We start from the raw sequence: 17,680 nt of genomic DNA, 5'->3' as shown, positions 1-17,680 counted from the left end.
AATCACAGTGCTACGTGACACTGACGTACTGTTCGGTTGAGAATTTCAGGTGTTTTTTTGCATTTGATCATTCAATTCACACAAGAATGTTAAGGTTGAATACATTATATTGTTTTATGCCATGATATACTATATTTCTATATTAAAGCAGAAAAAACAATAAATACAATTACTTCATCATATCATTGTTAAGCACTTCACTTACGTCACATACACAATAGATTTAGTTTTGATACAACTAACCTCAGTCTCACATGGTACACAACATAGTATACAAAAGTCCTTCTTTCTATCCCTATAGATTATGTATTTACAAATATAAATTGTCAAACTTTTCTGAACAGTAAATTATGATCTTTTGGTGACAAGTAAGCAATATTTAAAAAATGAAGGCAATGCATTTAATTACTTTCAAACTATTTGAGGTACACATTGTTTCAATCTATATTTTTGAGTGTATGTACTCTCTTCATTAAAAATACACTAAAATAAGAAATGATGTGGATGGATAGATAGATAGATAGATAGATAGATAGATAGATAGATAGATAGATAGATAGATAGATAGATAGATAGATAGATAGATAGATAGATAGATAGATAGATAGATAGATAGATAGATAGATAGATAGATAGATGGATGGATGGATGGATGGATGGATGGATGGATAGATGGATAGATAGATAGATAGATAGATAGATAGATAGATAGATGGTTAGATAGATAGATAGATAACATTTACTTCATTTAACTATAAATATGCATTACTACAGAGGTGTAAAAAAAAGTAACAATCATATAATATGATAAGAAAATACAAATGTGAAACAATTGGTTTTAGCTGCTTCAGGACAACAAAATAAGTTAAATAAGATAACATATACATAAATAAAAGATATATTATGTCTTGTGAGTAGATAAGTATGTCTGTTATGAAACTATAAAATATATTAATCTAAAACTAATTTTAAAATAAAAGAAAACAAACTACTACTTACAACCAGTAGGTGTCACTGAATACACAGTAAAAAGTAATACAAATAAGGTTCTTCCCTGGAAAGGAATATGCCATACGGTTTTATGGCAGACATTATTTAGTGTTAAGTGAAAGTGATGCATCCTCTATTGTAAGTAGAGATCTTTCCTTAGAGTATGTTTTAGATCGATGCGGTAGTTTGCTCCAGAATTCCTTGAGTTATGTTCAAAGATGACCGCATTCACCTCGGTATGAACATCAACCAGATTTGTTTTCCTATCAAAACAAAAACACATGTTAAGTCTATTATATGAAAACTATCTGAGCAGCAGCAGAATTTATTGTTAAGTGTTTTACCTTCTTTGAGCTTTGTGTAAGGCGTCTGTCAGAGCCTTTAGGTAAATGGAGCGATGTTGTCCTTGCTCCAGTTGAGACCCGTTCGTCCAGCAGTGACTCCAGAACACATCTGCATCTGTAGGGATGATATCAAATCTGGGCAGCCAATCATACCCATCCGTCTCCAGATCCTCATCTCTGTGCTGTATCCTGGCAACGGGCACAAACTCTGGGGCACTGTACCTCTGGATGAAGAAGAGTTTGGGCTTGCCAGCCAGCATGGGGCATGAATCAGCAGTGAAAAGACGTCTGACATTGTCCAGAAGTAGACCTGTGCCGCATGTGTCTGTACCCATGAGATTGGTCAAACAACCACGGCTGATGATACAACACACAAAGCCATCGCCTTCGAAGTTCTCTCGCTGTCTTAATATCCCTCTGAGCGCAGTAAGCGTTTCAGCCACACTCAGCCATTTGTAGAGGGCCACATTGAAGTGAAGAGCCCTAAATGTCTGTTCCAACATTTCTGGAAAGGGGAAATAAGAATTTAAATGTTACCCTAATAATAAGTCACTCAAAAGACCAATAAAATAATGCCATTAGAACGAAGATATTCAGTGTAATATTGCATGGTACAACACTCAAACCTAACAGATGGTTTCATTTAAGTAACTTTTATACCAATAACTAAGCAAAGAGATATAAGTATCAAATATTTCGTTACAAAAATTGACACTAGTTAAAACTAGCTCCACCTCAACCAGCTATATCATTTTAATCCTGCTTACACATTGATGCATCAGAATCAATTTTTCTGCAGAATGACAAACATTTACTTTGACACTTTCGGTACATTTTGGTTATGCTACTCTTGTAGCTTTACATAAGTACGTTTTTAAGGCCTTTCACCTAATGTACTGTTTAAAAAATGATATTGGCACTTGTACTTAAACAATTGATCTGAATATGTATTCCAGCACTGGACTGTAGTTACAAAGGTGTTTGTGTCTCACCTCCATCACTACCCACGCAGTCTATGATAACACAAAGTCCTCTGGGATTTGTGTTGAATTTGTACCGATCTAGATGACTCTAAAATGCAAAGGAGCAAGCAAACATGTTTCACAAATGCACTTTACTAATTAAAGACATTTATATAGTACATATAGTGAGGAAATATCTTACCTGGCTGTTCTGCTCTCGGTTTAGGGGCACTGGTATGCATCCTGAGGCTGAGGACGAAGAGTAATATGGTGTTTATAATATCAAAGTGAAATATGATGAGCGACCTGGGGCTTTCCAGCTGCTTTTACTGTGTATAGAGCCCCACTTGCTTGTTCCATAGCAGCACCTCTAGTAAAAACATTTATTTGGAAGTTGCTCTGATTTGCTAACATGCAACATGTCTTACCAACGAGGAGAGACTCTGCTGGTCTTGCTGGATGCAGAGAAATCATTGGAGCAGAAAATGGATACTGAAGAAAAAAAACCATTCAAAAGTATTAGTTCCATAATAGATACAAAAATGTAAATGTTGAATACGTTTTGTACACTACTTACAGGTGCTCTGAGCCTTTGCTGTTGCTGCTGATAGGTGTTTCCTTCAGTAGTTATAGCTGTGAAAAGGTGACATAGATTGAAATACAAGTTGAATAGAGTCATAATGTTCTCCTTTGATAGGTATCCACAGCTAAATTCAAACTGATGACATGGGGTTTGTTTAATAAAGTGTACTCCTGAAAATGATTTTAAATTCAATCTGCCCAAAAGAAAAGGAATTTGGGTGTTAAACCTGTGTATCTTAAAAGTAAGTCTGTGAACTTGTTGTAATGCTGGTGTTAATTAATGAGCTAGGCTATGTCAGTTATGAGAGTTAAAAGGAAGAGAAAATAAATGCACTTTGTTGTACACTATACGTTATATCATAGTCCTGGTGGAAACATGAGAAATACAATTCTATATTTGCCAAGTACAGTCTAGTTCATGCAGTTTCACTGAGAAAAACCATAATTGGTTGAATAAGTGGCTTTACTTTTGGGTTTCTGTTATGTTTCTTTGTAACACATCTATTTTACTTTCTTTTTGTGTGGTTCATAATTTTTCTTTTCTATTGATATACTGTAGGCGTCATGGAACATTTCAATGGTACCAGATACACACACACACACACGACACCATCATTTTCAGTTCCCATTTCCAGATAGTCAGTAAAAAAGTCACCTGACATCTTGTATGCAGACACCTTTTTGGCAAGGTCGACCCTGCCAATGTCTCTTAAACACCCCTCTACAGAGTCGACTCTTTCGGGTGAAACTATATCAAGCTTCTCAAGTTCAATGATCACGTCCAGGAAACTCTGTCACAGAAGGGGGAGAGAAGGGAAAGTTAAAATTGCTTTGGTATGTATCTGAATATTTTTGGGTCACGTGAAAGCCCACCAAAATCCCCTCACATTATTCGGAAATTCAGAAAGTGAAAACAAATAAAGGTCACTCAATTTTTTTACCTTTGCCTTTTCCATGTTTTCAGGGGGTATGGTGCTGCTTAACAAGAATTTCACACTGGACAGATCTTCATCAGTCATATCCTCATTAATATTAGCCATCAATACTCTGCAGTACAGGAAACAATGATTACTTAGGTAGCACACATTGGGTAATCAGAAGCAGAATAACTTAATTTGTCCCACAGAGGAGAAACTTATATTTGTAATAGCAAGCCAAAGATAACTTAATATTAATTAATAAGCAAGCAATACACATTGGATTGTTAAAATATTTAAGACCTTAAAACTTAAAATCTTACCTGAATTTTGGCAGGACCTGCACATGTGTTAAAGACATCTCCACCTCCTCCTTGCTGGTTTTAAACACCTTCCTTAGGATATCAAAACGTCTTAATTGCAACATCAGAGTTTCAAGAAAAAGGAAACCCCTCTCATGGCTGATCAATTTAGATTTCAGCATCTCCTTCATACAAGCCACGCTGTTGTCAGTGTCCAAGTTCTCACACAGGTAAAACAGCCTCCTGCGCTCACAGCTGCTAAGCGCCTCCGCTGTTTGGTTGATAACCTGAAGCTGAATTTGGTCCGAGAGAGCCATGAACTGTTAAAAGAAAGGTGACAGCTGATGCAAAATGTGATCGACAGATAAAGAGAGTTGCCAATCGATCCAAAGTATAACAACGGAAATGATAATTGTTAAACAACATACCTTACAGCGTGAGTGGTAACGATAAACTAAACTAGAAAGAAGGCTAGAAGCATGGGACTCTACAGCACAAAGTAATGATGACGCACTACTGAAGTATCGCTTCTGGGAAAGTACTTGTAGTCTGTACGTAAAATGAAGAAGTTCTTTGAATCGTGAACGCCCGAGGTGCTATTAATAAAAAAAATCCACTGCTCTGCACTATTAATCACGCGAAAAGAGTGTAAAAATACTTATACTAATTCTTCATAAAACTGTACAACAGATTAATAGAACTGAGGTGAAAGTGAAAGCAAAAAGGCGGCAGCGCTTTTATAATGGAAAGAAAACCTTAAAGGGGCATGCAGATGCAGAGGACCAATGTCCATTTGAAGACACTTTATTAACAGAATGTGTTTACACCGTTTTTCTAGCCTCTTAATAAATCACAATGGCCCTTTGTAATCAAATGATATTCGGTGCAGCATAGGAAGGGGGAATATGAGTGATTCATTATGCAAAATATTACATAAAAAAGCAAAAACCAGATTAACTGCCATTCGATACATTTAAAACAGTTTCAAAATACAAAAAAAGTAAGGACGTTTGTTTTCACATAATGTTTATTTTAAAACAAAAACCAAAGGTCTATTATTGGGATGTTTATTTTTTCCATTCATCTGAATTAGGGGTGTGTTCTACTAAAGCCAATTTACACAGCCCCGGCACATATGCAAGTCAAACCGTTTGTCGGTCTACTCTACAGCAAGGCTGTATAATCAAAAGTGCGCTCCAACCATGTCGTGGGTTTTCCGACAGGCTTAAATGCATCACGTCTACTCCCCCTGCAGCTTTCTGCTTACCAAGTTCCGCTCGGCAGCAACTCTTTCTTTCATTTAGTACATCTCTTAGGAAGTAACCTAACGGTAAATAGTTGTGTTAAAAGGAGTTGGTGTTCAGTAAATTACCGTCATCACATGAGGAGCTTGAGTCTGTGAATAACCTTTTATATTAGCCAGCACCCCCGAGTGGCCTGTTAGTAGCGGGTATCCTTTATTTATGGCTGGTTATTTGTTATGTCATTTTTCCATCATCATGTATGTGGGCTTGCATCAGCCCCGTGTGGTTAAAATGACCACCACACATCAATTGAATTGGCCAAGTCATGTTACAGTAAATAAAGGACAGAGTGCAGTCAGGAGCATCAGACCAGGAGTTTTGTGGTGTTTAAACTTCCCACCCTAAAGCATTTAAACTTGGCAGCTACTTATACCTACACCACTTGTCCGAAGACAGGGTGTCCCCCTTTCCCCAGTGCTGTTTGATAAGCTGTGTTTGTACAGAACTGGGTTTTATATCAGTGCTAAAAGTTAGCAGCAACCAAAACTCCCCACAACACCAACATCACTTATTTATTCCTCTCTGCTCCACTAAGCCACTGTATTCCTGCCAAGTGCTTTCCTTGTTGATCTGTTGCTGTCGGCACACTACTGTTTTAAAAACAAATGAAATGGATGCTGCTTAGGAGTGATATGGGTCATCAAAAGAAAACTACTCAAAAGTAAAAACCTTCAAACAATTGTGTCATCATGGGCAAAGATTTAGAACGGAAGATCCAGTAAACATATGCAAGTCAAACCGTTTGTCGGTCTACTCTACAGCAAGGCTGTATAATCAAAAGTGCGCTCCAACCATGTCGTGGGTTTTCCGACAGGCATAAATGCATCACGTCTACTCCCCCTGCAGCTTTCTGCTTACCAAGTTCCGCTCGGTTTGGCCAATCGTGTGGCGCGGTGCTTCAGCACCATTGCAGTGTGGAGAGATCATACGGAGGTGTAGCTCGCCGAGAGAGCCGGACATTTGGAGGAAAGATACTCGATCTGGGTGACCGCTCTGGGAAAACACCTACCCTAATTCCCGGATAGAGTCCCTGCGTGACATTGCCATAAGCAGCTTCAGTTTCTGTGAGTATTTAATTGCATGATATCTGCTAAAAGGTTCAGGATTTTCCAGGTAGTCGCAGTGAAAGGGCTGCTGGTGACTTGGAACAGCATCAGCTCTGTTGGTGTGGATGTAAGGCACACCGAGGGGACTGCAGCGTTAGCGGGCTCTTCCGACAAGTGTCACCTGTGTTAGCTAAGAACCACGGAGCGGATACTTTAGTATTGGAGCCAGCAGTCTGCTGTTTCGGCCTGGTCACGACTGGGGGAAAATGAAGATGAGGATGTTTACCAGCTGCTGACTCGAGCAGGAACGCTAGCGGCATGCCAGCCGTGCTAAGGTAGCTAGCGTTGACGTGCAGGTTCAGGCTGTCGTGGCAGTGTTGTAACAGGCGCTAGCTTGGTAGCAGTTTACTATCTAGCTAACAGAGCTCCATAGAAACAACTAGAACAAATTAGCTAGCTACAATGTCAAAACAGCACATACAATACCACTGCACATTTCGTCCTGAAATACTACCTTCACTGTGACTCTTGAAGTTTAACTCGATAACTAGATGCAGCTTGTTTGTCCAAAAATGGTTTTATTTTGAAATCAGAAGCGGAAGTCTTACATTTTCATCCTCGAGGTTGTATAGATAACTTTGTATTTCATAAAAGCAACTCTTTCTTTCATTTAGTACATCTCTTAGGAAGTAACCTAACGGTAAATAGTTGTGTTAAAAGGAGTTGGTGTTCAGTAAATTACCGTCATCACATGAGGAGCTTGAGTCTGTGAATAACCTTTTATATTAGCCAGCACCCCCGAGTGGCCTGTTAGTAACTGGTATCCTTTATTTATGGCTGGTTATTTGTTATGTCATTTTTCCATCATCATGTATGTGGGCTTGCATCAGCCCCGTGTGGTTAAAGTGACCACCACACATCAATTGAATTGGCCAAGTCATGTTACAGTAAATAAAGGACAGAGTGCAGTTCAGGAGCATCAGACCAGGAGTTTTGTAGTGTTTAAACTTCCCACCCTAAAGCATTTAAACTTGGCAGCTACTTATACCTACACCACTTGTCCGAAGACAGGGTGTCCCCCTTTCCCCATAAGCTGTGTTTGTACAGAACTGGGTTTTATATCAGTTCTAAAAGTTAGCAGCAACCAAAACTCCCCACAACATCAACATCACTTATTTATTCCTCTCTGCTCCACTAAGCCACTGTATTCCTGCCAAGTGCTTTGCTTGTTGATCTGTTGCTGTTGGCACACTGCTGTTTTTAAAATAAATGAAATGGATGCTGGTAAGGAGTGATATGGGTCATCAAAAGTAAATGACTCAAAAGTAAAAACCTTCAAACAATTGTATCATCATGGGCAAAGATTTAGAACGGAAGATCCAGTAAATTCCATGCCATCTGCAGCTCCCCCTCATTCATCATCATCGTCATCATCATCATCATACTCCTCTCTCCTCCCTCTTTGCTCTATCTTTGCCACCGTGTGTTTTGGGACTAGCCTATCATCAGAGCTGTGGCCTATTTAAGACAGAAACTCCATATACCCACTTAACCTGTATTTCTATCTCCGGGAGTTGAGTTGCATCTGTTGCTCACTGAAACAAACTGTAAATTATTCACTCATATTGTGGAGTGTGTTTAATCACACTTCAAGCTGAACACTGTAGTTAAGGAGTCATGTGCTTTTTTTTTTTACTAGATGTCTTAGAATAACTCTTCAAGTTAAGTTGACGAATAATGCACAACAATGACTAAAGTGCCCACATGTCTGCCGCAGAAGTAAGCGTTTTGGGACGGCTCTAAATCCAAACAGTTGTTACCATAAGTGTATCGAGCCTCAGAATGTGTTGCTTCCCTCCCACCTATGGCGATGCACACGCCTAGGGGATCAAAGCTGTAATTAGCCTGCCATGGATTAGCAGTGGGGACTATTTTCCACTGTACTTGCTCCCACAGAGCCAGAGGATCACACAGCCCAAAGTCTTTACTTTTCTTCCTGCAGAGAAAAATCTGGATTGTCCGGTTTGTCGATGTCCCCTCGAAGGCCAAGCAGTGAAATCAAAATTCTGCCCTTGAGAGCTTGGAAGTCAGGCATTCCTTGGAGTGATTCTGGTATTTTCCTTTTGTGTGTTGTCACGCAGCATCCATGGGTTCTTAATGCACTTATACGTCAGCAGTGAAGTCCTTCAGTTGTGTTGCGTGCAGACAGTGTTGAGAATCAGCTGGATATCTTGGCATGCAGACAGAGCGGTGGGGCTGCTGACTCACTGCACAGCCAGGTATGAGGTCTGACGGTTTGTCGGCTGTCTCCATGATGTAGCCTACAGTATGTCCCCCCCCCCCTCCGCTCCCCCCTGCTCAAAGACTCTTCTCTCCGTCAGCCAAACATGAGTTCCTACTGTTTCTCTGGGGGATCCAGAGAGGAGGAGCAGCACAATTAGTTTACTCTCTTGTTTGTAAATGAATCGATGCTTTCAAAACTGATTGCAACAAGGTCTGGGTTCCACAGCTTATATTGCCCAAGCTAATGAAGATACTATGCACATCGTTTCATATCAAACTAAACTGCAGGTTATTTTAAGTAGAACATTGTGTAAAATACATACAGAATTATTATTTTGTACATTAAGCTGATGAATTAAAAAACACTCTGTTTACATCATTTGAGGAAAAACACAATCCTCACATTAAAGAAACATCTATTATGAAATAGATGCCAAATCATTTTTTCTCATTCAACTAATAATGAATCAATTTGCAAATCACTGCAGCCCTACTCTGAGGTTGTGGGATTTGGTCACTTAATGCATTATGATTCAGTTTTGCAGAATTTTAGAAAAAGTGTGTAACTCACTGTGTAGCTTTTAGCATTTAAAACATAAAGCAATTAAATGAAAGTATCATGTACAATAAAATCATAACAGAAGAAGCACAGCAGCCATAAATTGGTAGGAGGCGGAAGTGCCAGAAAGCAGAACATTTAGCAGCATTAAATGTGTAGTAAAGGATTAACCTCTGCTGTGTATCAACTATATAATATTATCTAACTGAGATTAAAAAATAGTTAATATTAGCAAATGAATATGGGAAATCCAATCCAATGCATTAAAACATTGAGACATTGGTTACCATGTGACAGAGGAGTATGTGTGCTTGAAGTGTAAGTTTTTAAACTATACATGTTGAAAGTGGCCTAGGCAGCAAAACTCTGCGGCTGTTATTGGAGTGTCGATGAGCTGTAAATGTTTTGATAGGTTAAGATCAACTGTATTATCTCTATGGGGAAAAGGCTGGTTCCCATGGAAGTGGTGAAATGATTTCACAGTGTTCTGGCTTGGATTATGACCGTTGGATTTATGTGTACCTCAAACTTCTCAACTCGTTCAGTTTTTACAATGCTGTGCTTACGAAGTGCTCAACCTTTAATCCACCATTCTGTATTGGAGCAGGCAAATATTTCATTTTGTAACGGAAGATTTTCACCAAATCTGTCAGAAAATAAACAAAGAAAAGAAAGATAGCAATAACAGCAATAGGCTACTTTAAGTTAATCGTAAAATAGATTTTCTGTACTGATAACCACAGAGCATCTCACAGCTATGGACTGTCAACCAGAGGCATCCAGTTTTTTAATCAGTTTCAAAAGAGGGAACCTATTCCTATTCATCCCCTGCTGTTTGTGTTTTCTTGACAAGACATTTGCCTAATACCTGCAGACAGCTGGCTAGTTGGCATGAGCTCGCCGAAAGGAACAGACTGAACGAGAAACACCAGGTAATACTTTGTCAACAAACAGAAATAGAGAGCTCAGATTAGTGCGCACAATGTTGTTCTTTTCTAAATGAGGTAGATGCCATCATTAAAAAACAGCTAGTTTCCTGGAGTCAACCTTTTGACAGGTACACGTATAGTGTATTTCGTCAGAGTGTATGGGATTGTCTTGACAGCTAATGTTGCAGACTGTCATACAGGTATTTTAAAATAAAAATAACCTGGTAGTTATAAGTCACGATTTCTAACCAGCAGGACCAAACCCTGAGTATTTCCTTAGCACTGATAGAAAGCAGCTAATCTTTACAAGAGAACCTGGAGCCGGCGGATGTTTGACATTTTTGGCCGATAAATGATGATCACCCTGCTGCTTAGTAGAAGTGCCGTAGCGGTCAAAATGGCAAAGATGGTTGAACAACACACTGACTGTTTTATAAACTGAATTAAAAGACAGTTTGGATTATTTTCTTTGGAAGCCCGTTGCTGTGGCAGAGTGACATTTTATTTAATTTTATTTTAGCACTGTCTTTTACAAAGAATAAACCAAAAGGATCTTGAAAAAGTCCCATTGTTAAGAGTTACAACTGCCTTGCTAATATCATGCTAATAGCAACTTCTGCTGGAAGGAAAAGATCTTGCTGAAATACAATTTTGGATGAAACCAAAAGGCTCCTGAACTTTCCCCCGGTTGTACTGGATGTCAGTGGGGAAACCCAAGCTGTGTATCAGTTACTTATGGCAACATGGACGTTTGTTTTAGCCAAGATTGCATGTCATGAGCTCCTCAGAGCTGCTGTTTTCTGCCGGGCTTGGCCTTACCCTTCGATCGGCTCTCTGCTCTCCCGCTCAGCTTGCCGGTCACGACTCTGCTCCTGTCTGAAGTTGAACAGATGCCAAAGCCCTGTTGACTCAAGGAGCCTTTGAATCATTGCCAGTTATTTGTTGTTGTGATATGATGGGAAAGACGTTGAAGGGAAGTGGGGGCTTTTTGCTGGATCAAGCTGTGAGATATGTTTATGGGAGAATGAGGCACCTGTTGACAAACATGTTCCCTTACATTTTGAGAGGCCGGGCTGCTGATGCTGCCAGTCTGCTGAGGTTTGATTGGAATTAATGAGTGAGGGATTTCCACTGATGAAATATTGACAGTTAAAACTCAGAAACAGGAACTATTTGCATTGCGTACCTACATTTTTGAGGTGTCTAACTCCTTTAAATATGATTGGCCAGCCAAAATCTGGCATGGGCTTGATGGCTTGTGCTTATTAACTTGGCAAATCTGTCATTGTTCTGCTTGTAAAATGAATTTTGCGACTGCTGCAGTGGAGTTGATGGTGCCAAAATGTAAATAGTGTAGGAAACAATTTGATTTAACAATCATTATGAGTCTCTATGTAGGTTGGGAGAAAATTGCAAGGCCAAGCTCTCTGGCTTCAGTTTCGTTATGTTCAGCTATTTTTCAGCCCCCCCACCCTAGCATCTGAGGTGGTAATGCACCCTCTCTCTTGTACCCCCCTTGGTCTTGGCATGTCACAAAGGCTCAAGGTGGTCTATTGTTAGCAGACTGCTGAGCAGATTATTGGGCAATAAAGCATTTCCCATGTTTCTCTGGAATAAAGTTAAACGCCCAGCGGCTCCACCACGCACCATGTCAGCAGCATTGCTAAATGTTGTGGAATTAGTGGTCATGTGTCTGCAGTTTGAACTGTCAGTGAACTTGTGACTGCACATGCTTTGCATGAAAGGCAATCCCCTTCTACCCAATAGCTGCTGTGTTGCAGTGTTTGTGTACCTGAACAAGCAACGGTACAATACTTCTGCTATCGATCCCAATGTAAAACATGTGATTAAAGTTGAAACATTAAGACAAATGTTTGGTAATCACTATGGAATACTTTGAGGAGCAGGCTGTGTGTTGTATTGGAAATCATAATAATGATAAGGTGTTTCTCGTTTTTACTCCTTTATGAATACATAGCGGGAACAGGGTTTTAGAAATACCGTTTAAAGGTCCCCACTTATGCGAAATGCACTTTTTGCTGTCTTTTATACATAAATGTCCCCGGTGTGTAAGGAGACTCACTAAGTGTCAGAAAATACAACCCTCTCTCTTTTCCTCCTTGCCCACATCTCTAAAAACGGGGGTACAAACGAGCTGATCCAGATTTGCTTTCCTTATGACGTAATAAGGAAAATGTGGGCTGGCTTTACATTGAACTCCTGGCAACGTCCCGCCCATGTGACACATCCCCACCTATCGTCCCCCTTATACAGTCGCAAGCTGAATCCCCTCCGCACCACCTCTGCATCTGTGTGTTCAGCATGATGTCTGCAGGAGGGACTTAGAGTTGTTGTGTATATATAATACATATAATGGCACTGTTCTAGTGGTAAACACTGAGAAAGAACAAGCTATGTGCTGTATCAGAAACAATGCGCGACATGTATCAGTATCTCCAGGTAGGAGAGAGAGCTGCATGCTTTCCAAAGGGGCGTGGCCATCTTCAGGTCTGCTCAGATTTAAAGAGACAGTCACAGAATCAGCACTTCAGGAACAGGGCTGAAATAGAGGGGTATGAGGCATGGCTACAATGTGTGATCTGTTTGGTATTTTGAGCAAAACACTTCACAGACATGTTTTGTATAGATATTGCCCTACTATATATTGTTGAAATATAGCATAATAGGAGACATTTTCATATAATGGAATCCAATAAGACACCACCACTCGCCATAGCTTAGAATAGGGATTGTGACACTAATATTGCCACCCAGGATAAACAACATAAACAAAAAAGATGCATTAGTGGCCCAATTTTGTGTTGAACATCAGAAATAAAAAATAACTCTCAATTTTATACTACTACCAGGGTTTTTTTCTAGAAATAATATAGTACGAGGGCAATATATTTTTGGAGCAATTGTACGGTTTTGACGAACAAAATTATTGTTTTCTGGCATCACTTTAATATTTTACGGGGAAATTCTGCATTTTGGTAAGAGGGCACAGCACCCCTATTACCCGGTTTAGACAAAACCCTGAGCCTAAGTAGTAGTGGTGTTATTATTCCTCTTTGTAAAGGAAACCAGGACACTATAGCCACAGCACTTGCATTTCATACAGCAGGCTTGCTATTGTGTTACTTTTCGGAAGATTACAGGGCGTTGTAAACACCAACCCATTGTCTGCCATACTGGAGAACATCACATACTAAATGCTTGGAATACAGATCATGCCACTGGCTTTTATCAGTCCAGTTATTCCATCTTGATGCCATGCATCGGAGAGGTGAGTGCAGGATGCGTGTTTGTCCTGTCTGGGGAACACGCAACATTTGCATCGGAAGCGTTTGTCTGCCTCGGTGAGAGGAGCAGAAAGGAAGCAGGCAGGATGCTTTTGGCATTCACCTGTGCTGTGTGTGTGTGTGTGTGTGTGTGTGTGTGTGTGTGTGTGTGTGTGTGTGTGTGTGTGTGTGTGTGTGTGTGTGTGTGTGTGTGTGTGTGTGTGTGTGTGTGTGTGTGTGTGTTCTCAACACGGGCCCATCCCAACACGTCTGGCCCTGCAGCTGCAGCAGAGCTAATTTTAGCCCAGGATGTGCGTACGCCTCAGTTCCCCTCGCCTGGCCTATGAGAGATGACGAGAGGATGGGTGGGGGGGGGAGACGTAGCAAATCTTCGACTCTCTCCTCTATTCTTAGCACCTATCCCTGTCTTTCTGTCTATATTATTACCTGTAGTCTGTATTTTCCATGTTCTACGTCCGCGTGTCCTAGGGGCACAACTATTGATTTGCACAGGATCACATTGACTGTAGTCACCTGCAGGTTTGTGACCTTTACTCGTCAAAAAAGATGTATTTTTTTAGCTGGGTACCTTTGTTGGCCTCACTATCTTTAAAACTATCTACGGTCATTGCTCTGTACAGAAAACTAGGCAATAGGAATCATTTTCCAGTGCTGTGTTTGCTATTAATAAACCCAATTCTATTCCCGTGCAGACAGCCAGCTCCACTGTGATTGGCTCGTCCTCGTTACGAAAGAGAGAGGCACGGGACGGAGATTACAGCCGACCGGTTCACTATGGGCAGGTATTAGCTAGTTAATCCCTCTACCTAGGGGAAAGTGCCTGGATGAAGTGTGTGTTGCAGGCTTGTGTGTTTCATGAGTACTGGCCACCTGCACGCATGCACTCACTCGCACACACACACACACACACGCCCCACAGAGGATAACCGCAATTCCCGTGTGACAAACCAAATTAGTAATTCTTGGTCAGAGAGGAACAAAAATAGCACATGCATATCTGTGTTTCTGTGCTTAGTGTTGCATTTTGTGTGGAAACCAGCAGACTGAAACAGAACTCCCAGTGGTCATGAACGTGGCACAGATTCTTGCTAACCTTACTTCTCTATCCTCACCTTGGTTTGACTATTTCTCTAATCTAATATTGTCTGATAAGAGCAGCTGAACGACACTAATTTAGGAAAGTATAACATGTTGTTGAAACCGCACGTTGATATCTTTTAGCAAGAAACACATACACAAGTCCTGTAATGGCATGTGTCTCTGAGCAAGACCCTTAACACATCCTGGTGTTATGTTTGGGATCTCACCTTAGCGGTTAAACACAGAGACCGTTGCCCCACATAGATGAATAAATTGTCATACCATCATTGTTGGATGTTTATTTTGTCAGGGAAACACAGTTGAAGGAATAAGGACAGCGTCAGAGCAGAATAGGCGCAGGGCTTGCTTAAGCTCAATAATTCATGGCTGACTGAGCTCAGCTGACCTTGAAAAATCCCCAGAGTTGGACTAGTTGAAACCCGGCACTTCTCATTTAGGGCAGAGAGGAGAAGTTGAGACAGACAAAGATAAACCCATGTGCACAATGCATTTGGAGCCTCCCGGTTTGGGATTTTTCTTAGATTTGGGTGTACGGTCAACATGGTCATTTATCATTATCACATACATTTTGGATGACAGTGCTGTAGTTTTTGTTTGATTTTGGTTGTTTTTGTTGTTTCTTCACAAGGTTTGAAAACATATGAGGAAAAACATATGAGAACTTTTTATGTCACAGCCCTCCTGGTGTTCTCTAGGAGACTTCTTTGTTTGGAAACATATTTTAAAAAATCATTCTTTTACTACATTTTAAATGGTTATGAGCAGGACTGATGATGATTTTTTTGTCTTTGAAGATTTCTTTTTTTTTGGTTTACCTGTAAAGATTATTCGACTATTATTATTATTATTATTATTATTTTATTTATTTATTTTTTGTTCAAAGAGATGATTATTTATTTTTTTAAACAAGGCAAATATCACGACTGCTGACGACCATGAACTGAACTTTGGGGGCGGTAGGACTAGAAATGTTTTTATGCTTCTTCTTGCCCCTTTTGAACATGAACTATATTATTTATACTTTGTAAATAAAAGAAAAAAAGAAAATCTTTGTTAACATGTTCAATAAATTGACTTGAAAAAAACTTCAGCTGTTTTCGAGCCATAAAGAAATTGATTTAGATTCTTGACTAGCAAACTCTTCTACAGTTTAGACTGATTTTCCTTTTCCTTTGTTTTCCATTTGTTGTTTCTGCACCTGGTGCTGTCTAAACATTATAGAAAAGCAGATAAAGAGAATGACCTCCCCTTCATGCTTTTCTGAAATAACACAGTGACTGAAATCATTGTTCCCTTGTTTCCCTTCAGCCAGAAATCTCTCGCTTACCTCAACATTTCTGTTTGACAATTTAACTTACAAATAATTGTGTGTGGGTATCAGTTTTTATTTCAAATGGTTAATTTGCAAACTAAACAAACAACATGAAAATGCAAAGCTGATTCAGCTGTGGGGCAGCAGAGAGAACCTGGTCGTGATCACACCTCTTGGTTGGCTGTCTGCAGCACACAGACACTGTATTTTGCATGTTTAGGACACTTCTCTACACGTCATGCTGAAAAGTATCGCACCCTGTTATTATACCCGCTGACTCAGGCTACTGCAGCATTTGCTATATTATATTAATAGTTACACCATTCTTTTTTTCTCGCAAATGAACCTACATCTGCCCCGCTCTGATGACTGTTGCAGACTCATGTTTGGAACTGACACATGTGGTTGTTTACTTTGTGGGAAAATCAATGTGTTGATTGTGTCGGATCATTTAACAGACAGGGAAAATCTCAAATCGTGTCCCCCGAAAAAATACAAACTTAGCGATAATTACTTTTCTTCACTCGTCTGTGAATCATCAATGGCTGTCTCTTCCCTCTGTCCTCAGGGCAGACATTTTTAGGAGTGGTGTTCTGTACTTTGCAGGGCTGTAACCTTGTGCATGTTTACTTTGGTTTAATGAGTCACTTACGGTTACTCGTATGATTCATCCGCCTGTAGTGAGTGAGGAGCATTGTCAGGCCTTTGAGGGAGCCCTCCATTCAGTACTTACTTGAGATAAGGCTCCGGCCGCTTACTAACCGAGGGTTTGTGGGCTAAGGCTGCATGGTTTATGTTGTGCATTGTTGCTAATGTGATCTTTTATCGGTACGCTTAACAGTTGTGTTTGATCCTGCCACCTAATGCTGTAGCTGTTGTGAGTCCTGTGTCGTGGCACTGGGACTGGGAAAAGTCATGGTAAAACAGTCCTGCTCAAACCAGCTCTGAGTCGAATGACTGAATAAAGAGATTTTCCGTTTACCAGTTTAGCTAACAAGACTGAGTCATGAGACTGCTGAGGGTCCAGACTCCAATATGAAAAAAACAGTAAATGTTGTAAAAGTGAGCTTTGTTTTGCCCTTTCCCTATAAGGGCAGTGAGAACCACATGTAGCACTGGATAGTATTACATAACTGATGCAATGCATAGATTGGCCGGTGACAGTAATCAGCCAATTTTCAGCTTGGTCGACCATGACTGACAAACCAAATAGTCTAAGACATAGCTGGATCTGCTCCAGTGAAATCTAAGAAAAGTTGCAATTGCTGCATCTGTAGGGGTGTCACAATTTTGAGTTTAGATACGCTAGCGGCTTGGCTGTTAAAGATGGCCGTGTTTGTTGGACAGCCTGATGGTCGGTCTACTTTGGGTCGTTCAGAAAAATCTTTATTGATTGAACGGTACCACTTTACAATAAGACTACCTTTTATAAAAGGTTTACAAATAGTTTGTAATTTATTTATTAATCAGGTTGTGACATTTTATAAATAATATATAAGCTTTTGTAAGACAAGAGATAAACAGGGCAACTGTGACCGGTTGCTTAACATCAACATGAATGAGGGAGAATCAACTCGGTGAACAACAGATACCAAGCATGTTGGCTGATGAAGTATGCTATAGCCAATATTAGTCATCTTGCCAAATAGTGAGCCTGTGTTGATGTATGTAAACTGTTAGAACTGGTTTATAAATGGTTTTTAATGATAATGTGTTTACAACCTAATTAGTAACCTAATTACAA

At 40.0% G+C, this 17,680-nt stretch overlaps 2 protein-coding genes across 5 annotated transcripts in view; one reads left to right on the top strand and one right to left on the bottom strand.

The window, feature by feature from the left end:
* Positions 1–89: 89 nt before the first annotated feature.
* Positions 90–4,827, bottom strand: LOC134866999 (CASP8 and FADD-like apoptosis regulator). Its single transcript, XM_063887266.1, has 10 exons — positions 4,526–4,827; positions 4,119–4,417; positions 3,820–3,925; positions 3,534–3,669; positions 2,874–2,929; positions 2,725–2,788; positions 2,499–2,545; positions 2,327–2,405; positions 1,335–1,839; positions 90–1,253 (listed from the first exon to the last, which is right to left on the bottom strand). The coding sequence occupies exons 2-10, from the start codon at positions 4,412–4,414 to the stop codon at positions 1,124–1,126; spliced, it is 1,419 nt and encodes a 472-aa protein (XP_063743336.1). The 5' UTR covers positions 4,415–4,417; positions 4,526–4,827; the 3' UTR covers positions 90–1,123.
* A 1,467-nt stretch (positions 4,828–6,294) lies between these two features.
* LOC134866991 (hyccin 2-like) overlaps positions 6,295–17,680 on the top strand; it is a 43,489-nt gene continuing 32,103 nt past the window's right edge. For 2 of the 4 annotated variants that reach the window (XM_063887250.1, XM_063887246.1), the window contains exon 1: positions 6,296–6,465. The gene's annotated coding sequence lies outside the window, so the exon portion shown is untranslated. Of the gene's footprint in view, positions 6,466–14,004; positions 14,043–14,215; positions 14,306–17,680 lie in introns of those variants that run through there. The other 2 variants (XM_063887247.1, XM_063887248.1) reach the window with 2 other exon arrangements.

Source organism: Eleginops maclovinus, chromosome 7 (genome assembly GCF_036324505.1).
Source record: "Eleginops maclovinus isolate JMC-PN-2008 ecotype Puerto Natales chromosome 7, JC_Emac_rtc_rv5, whole genome shotgun sequence".
Classification (NCBI taxonomy): Eukaryota; Metazoa; Chordata; class Actinopteri; order Perciformes; family Eleginopidae; genus Eleginops; species Eleginops maclovinus.
The sequence above is the reverse complement of the archived record's forward strand: the minus strand, read 5'-3'. Positions and strand labels throughout refer to the sequence as shown.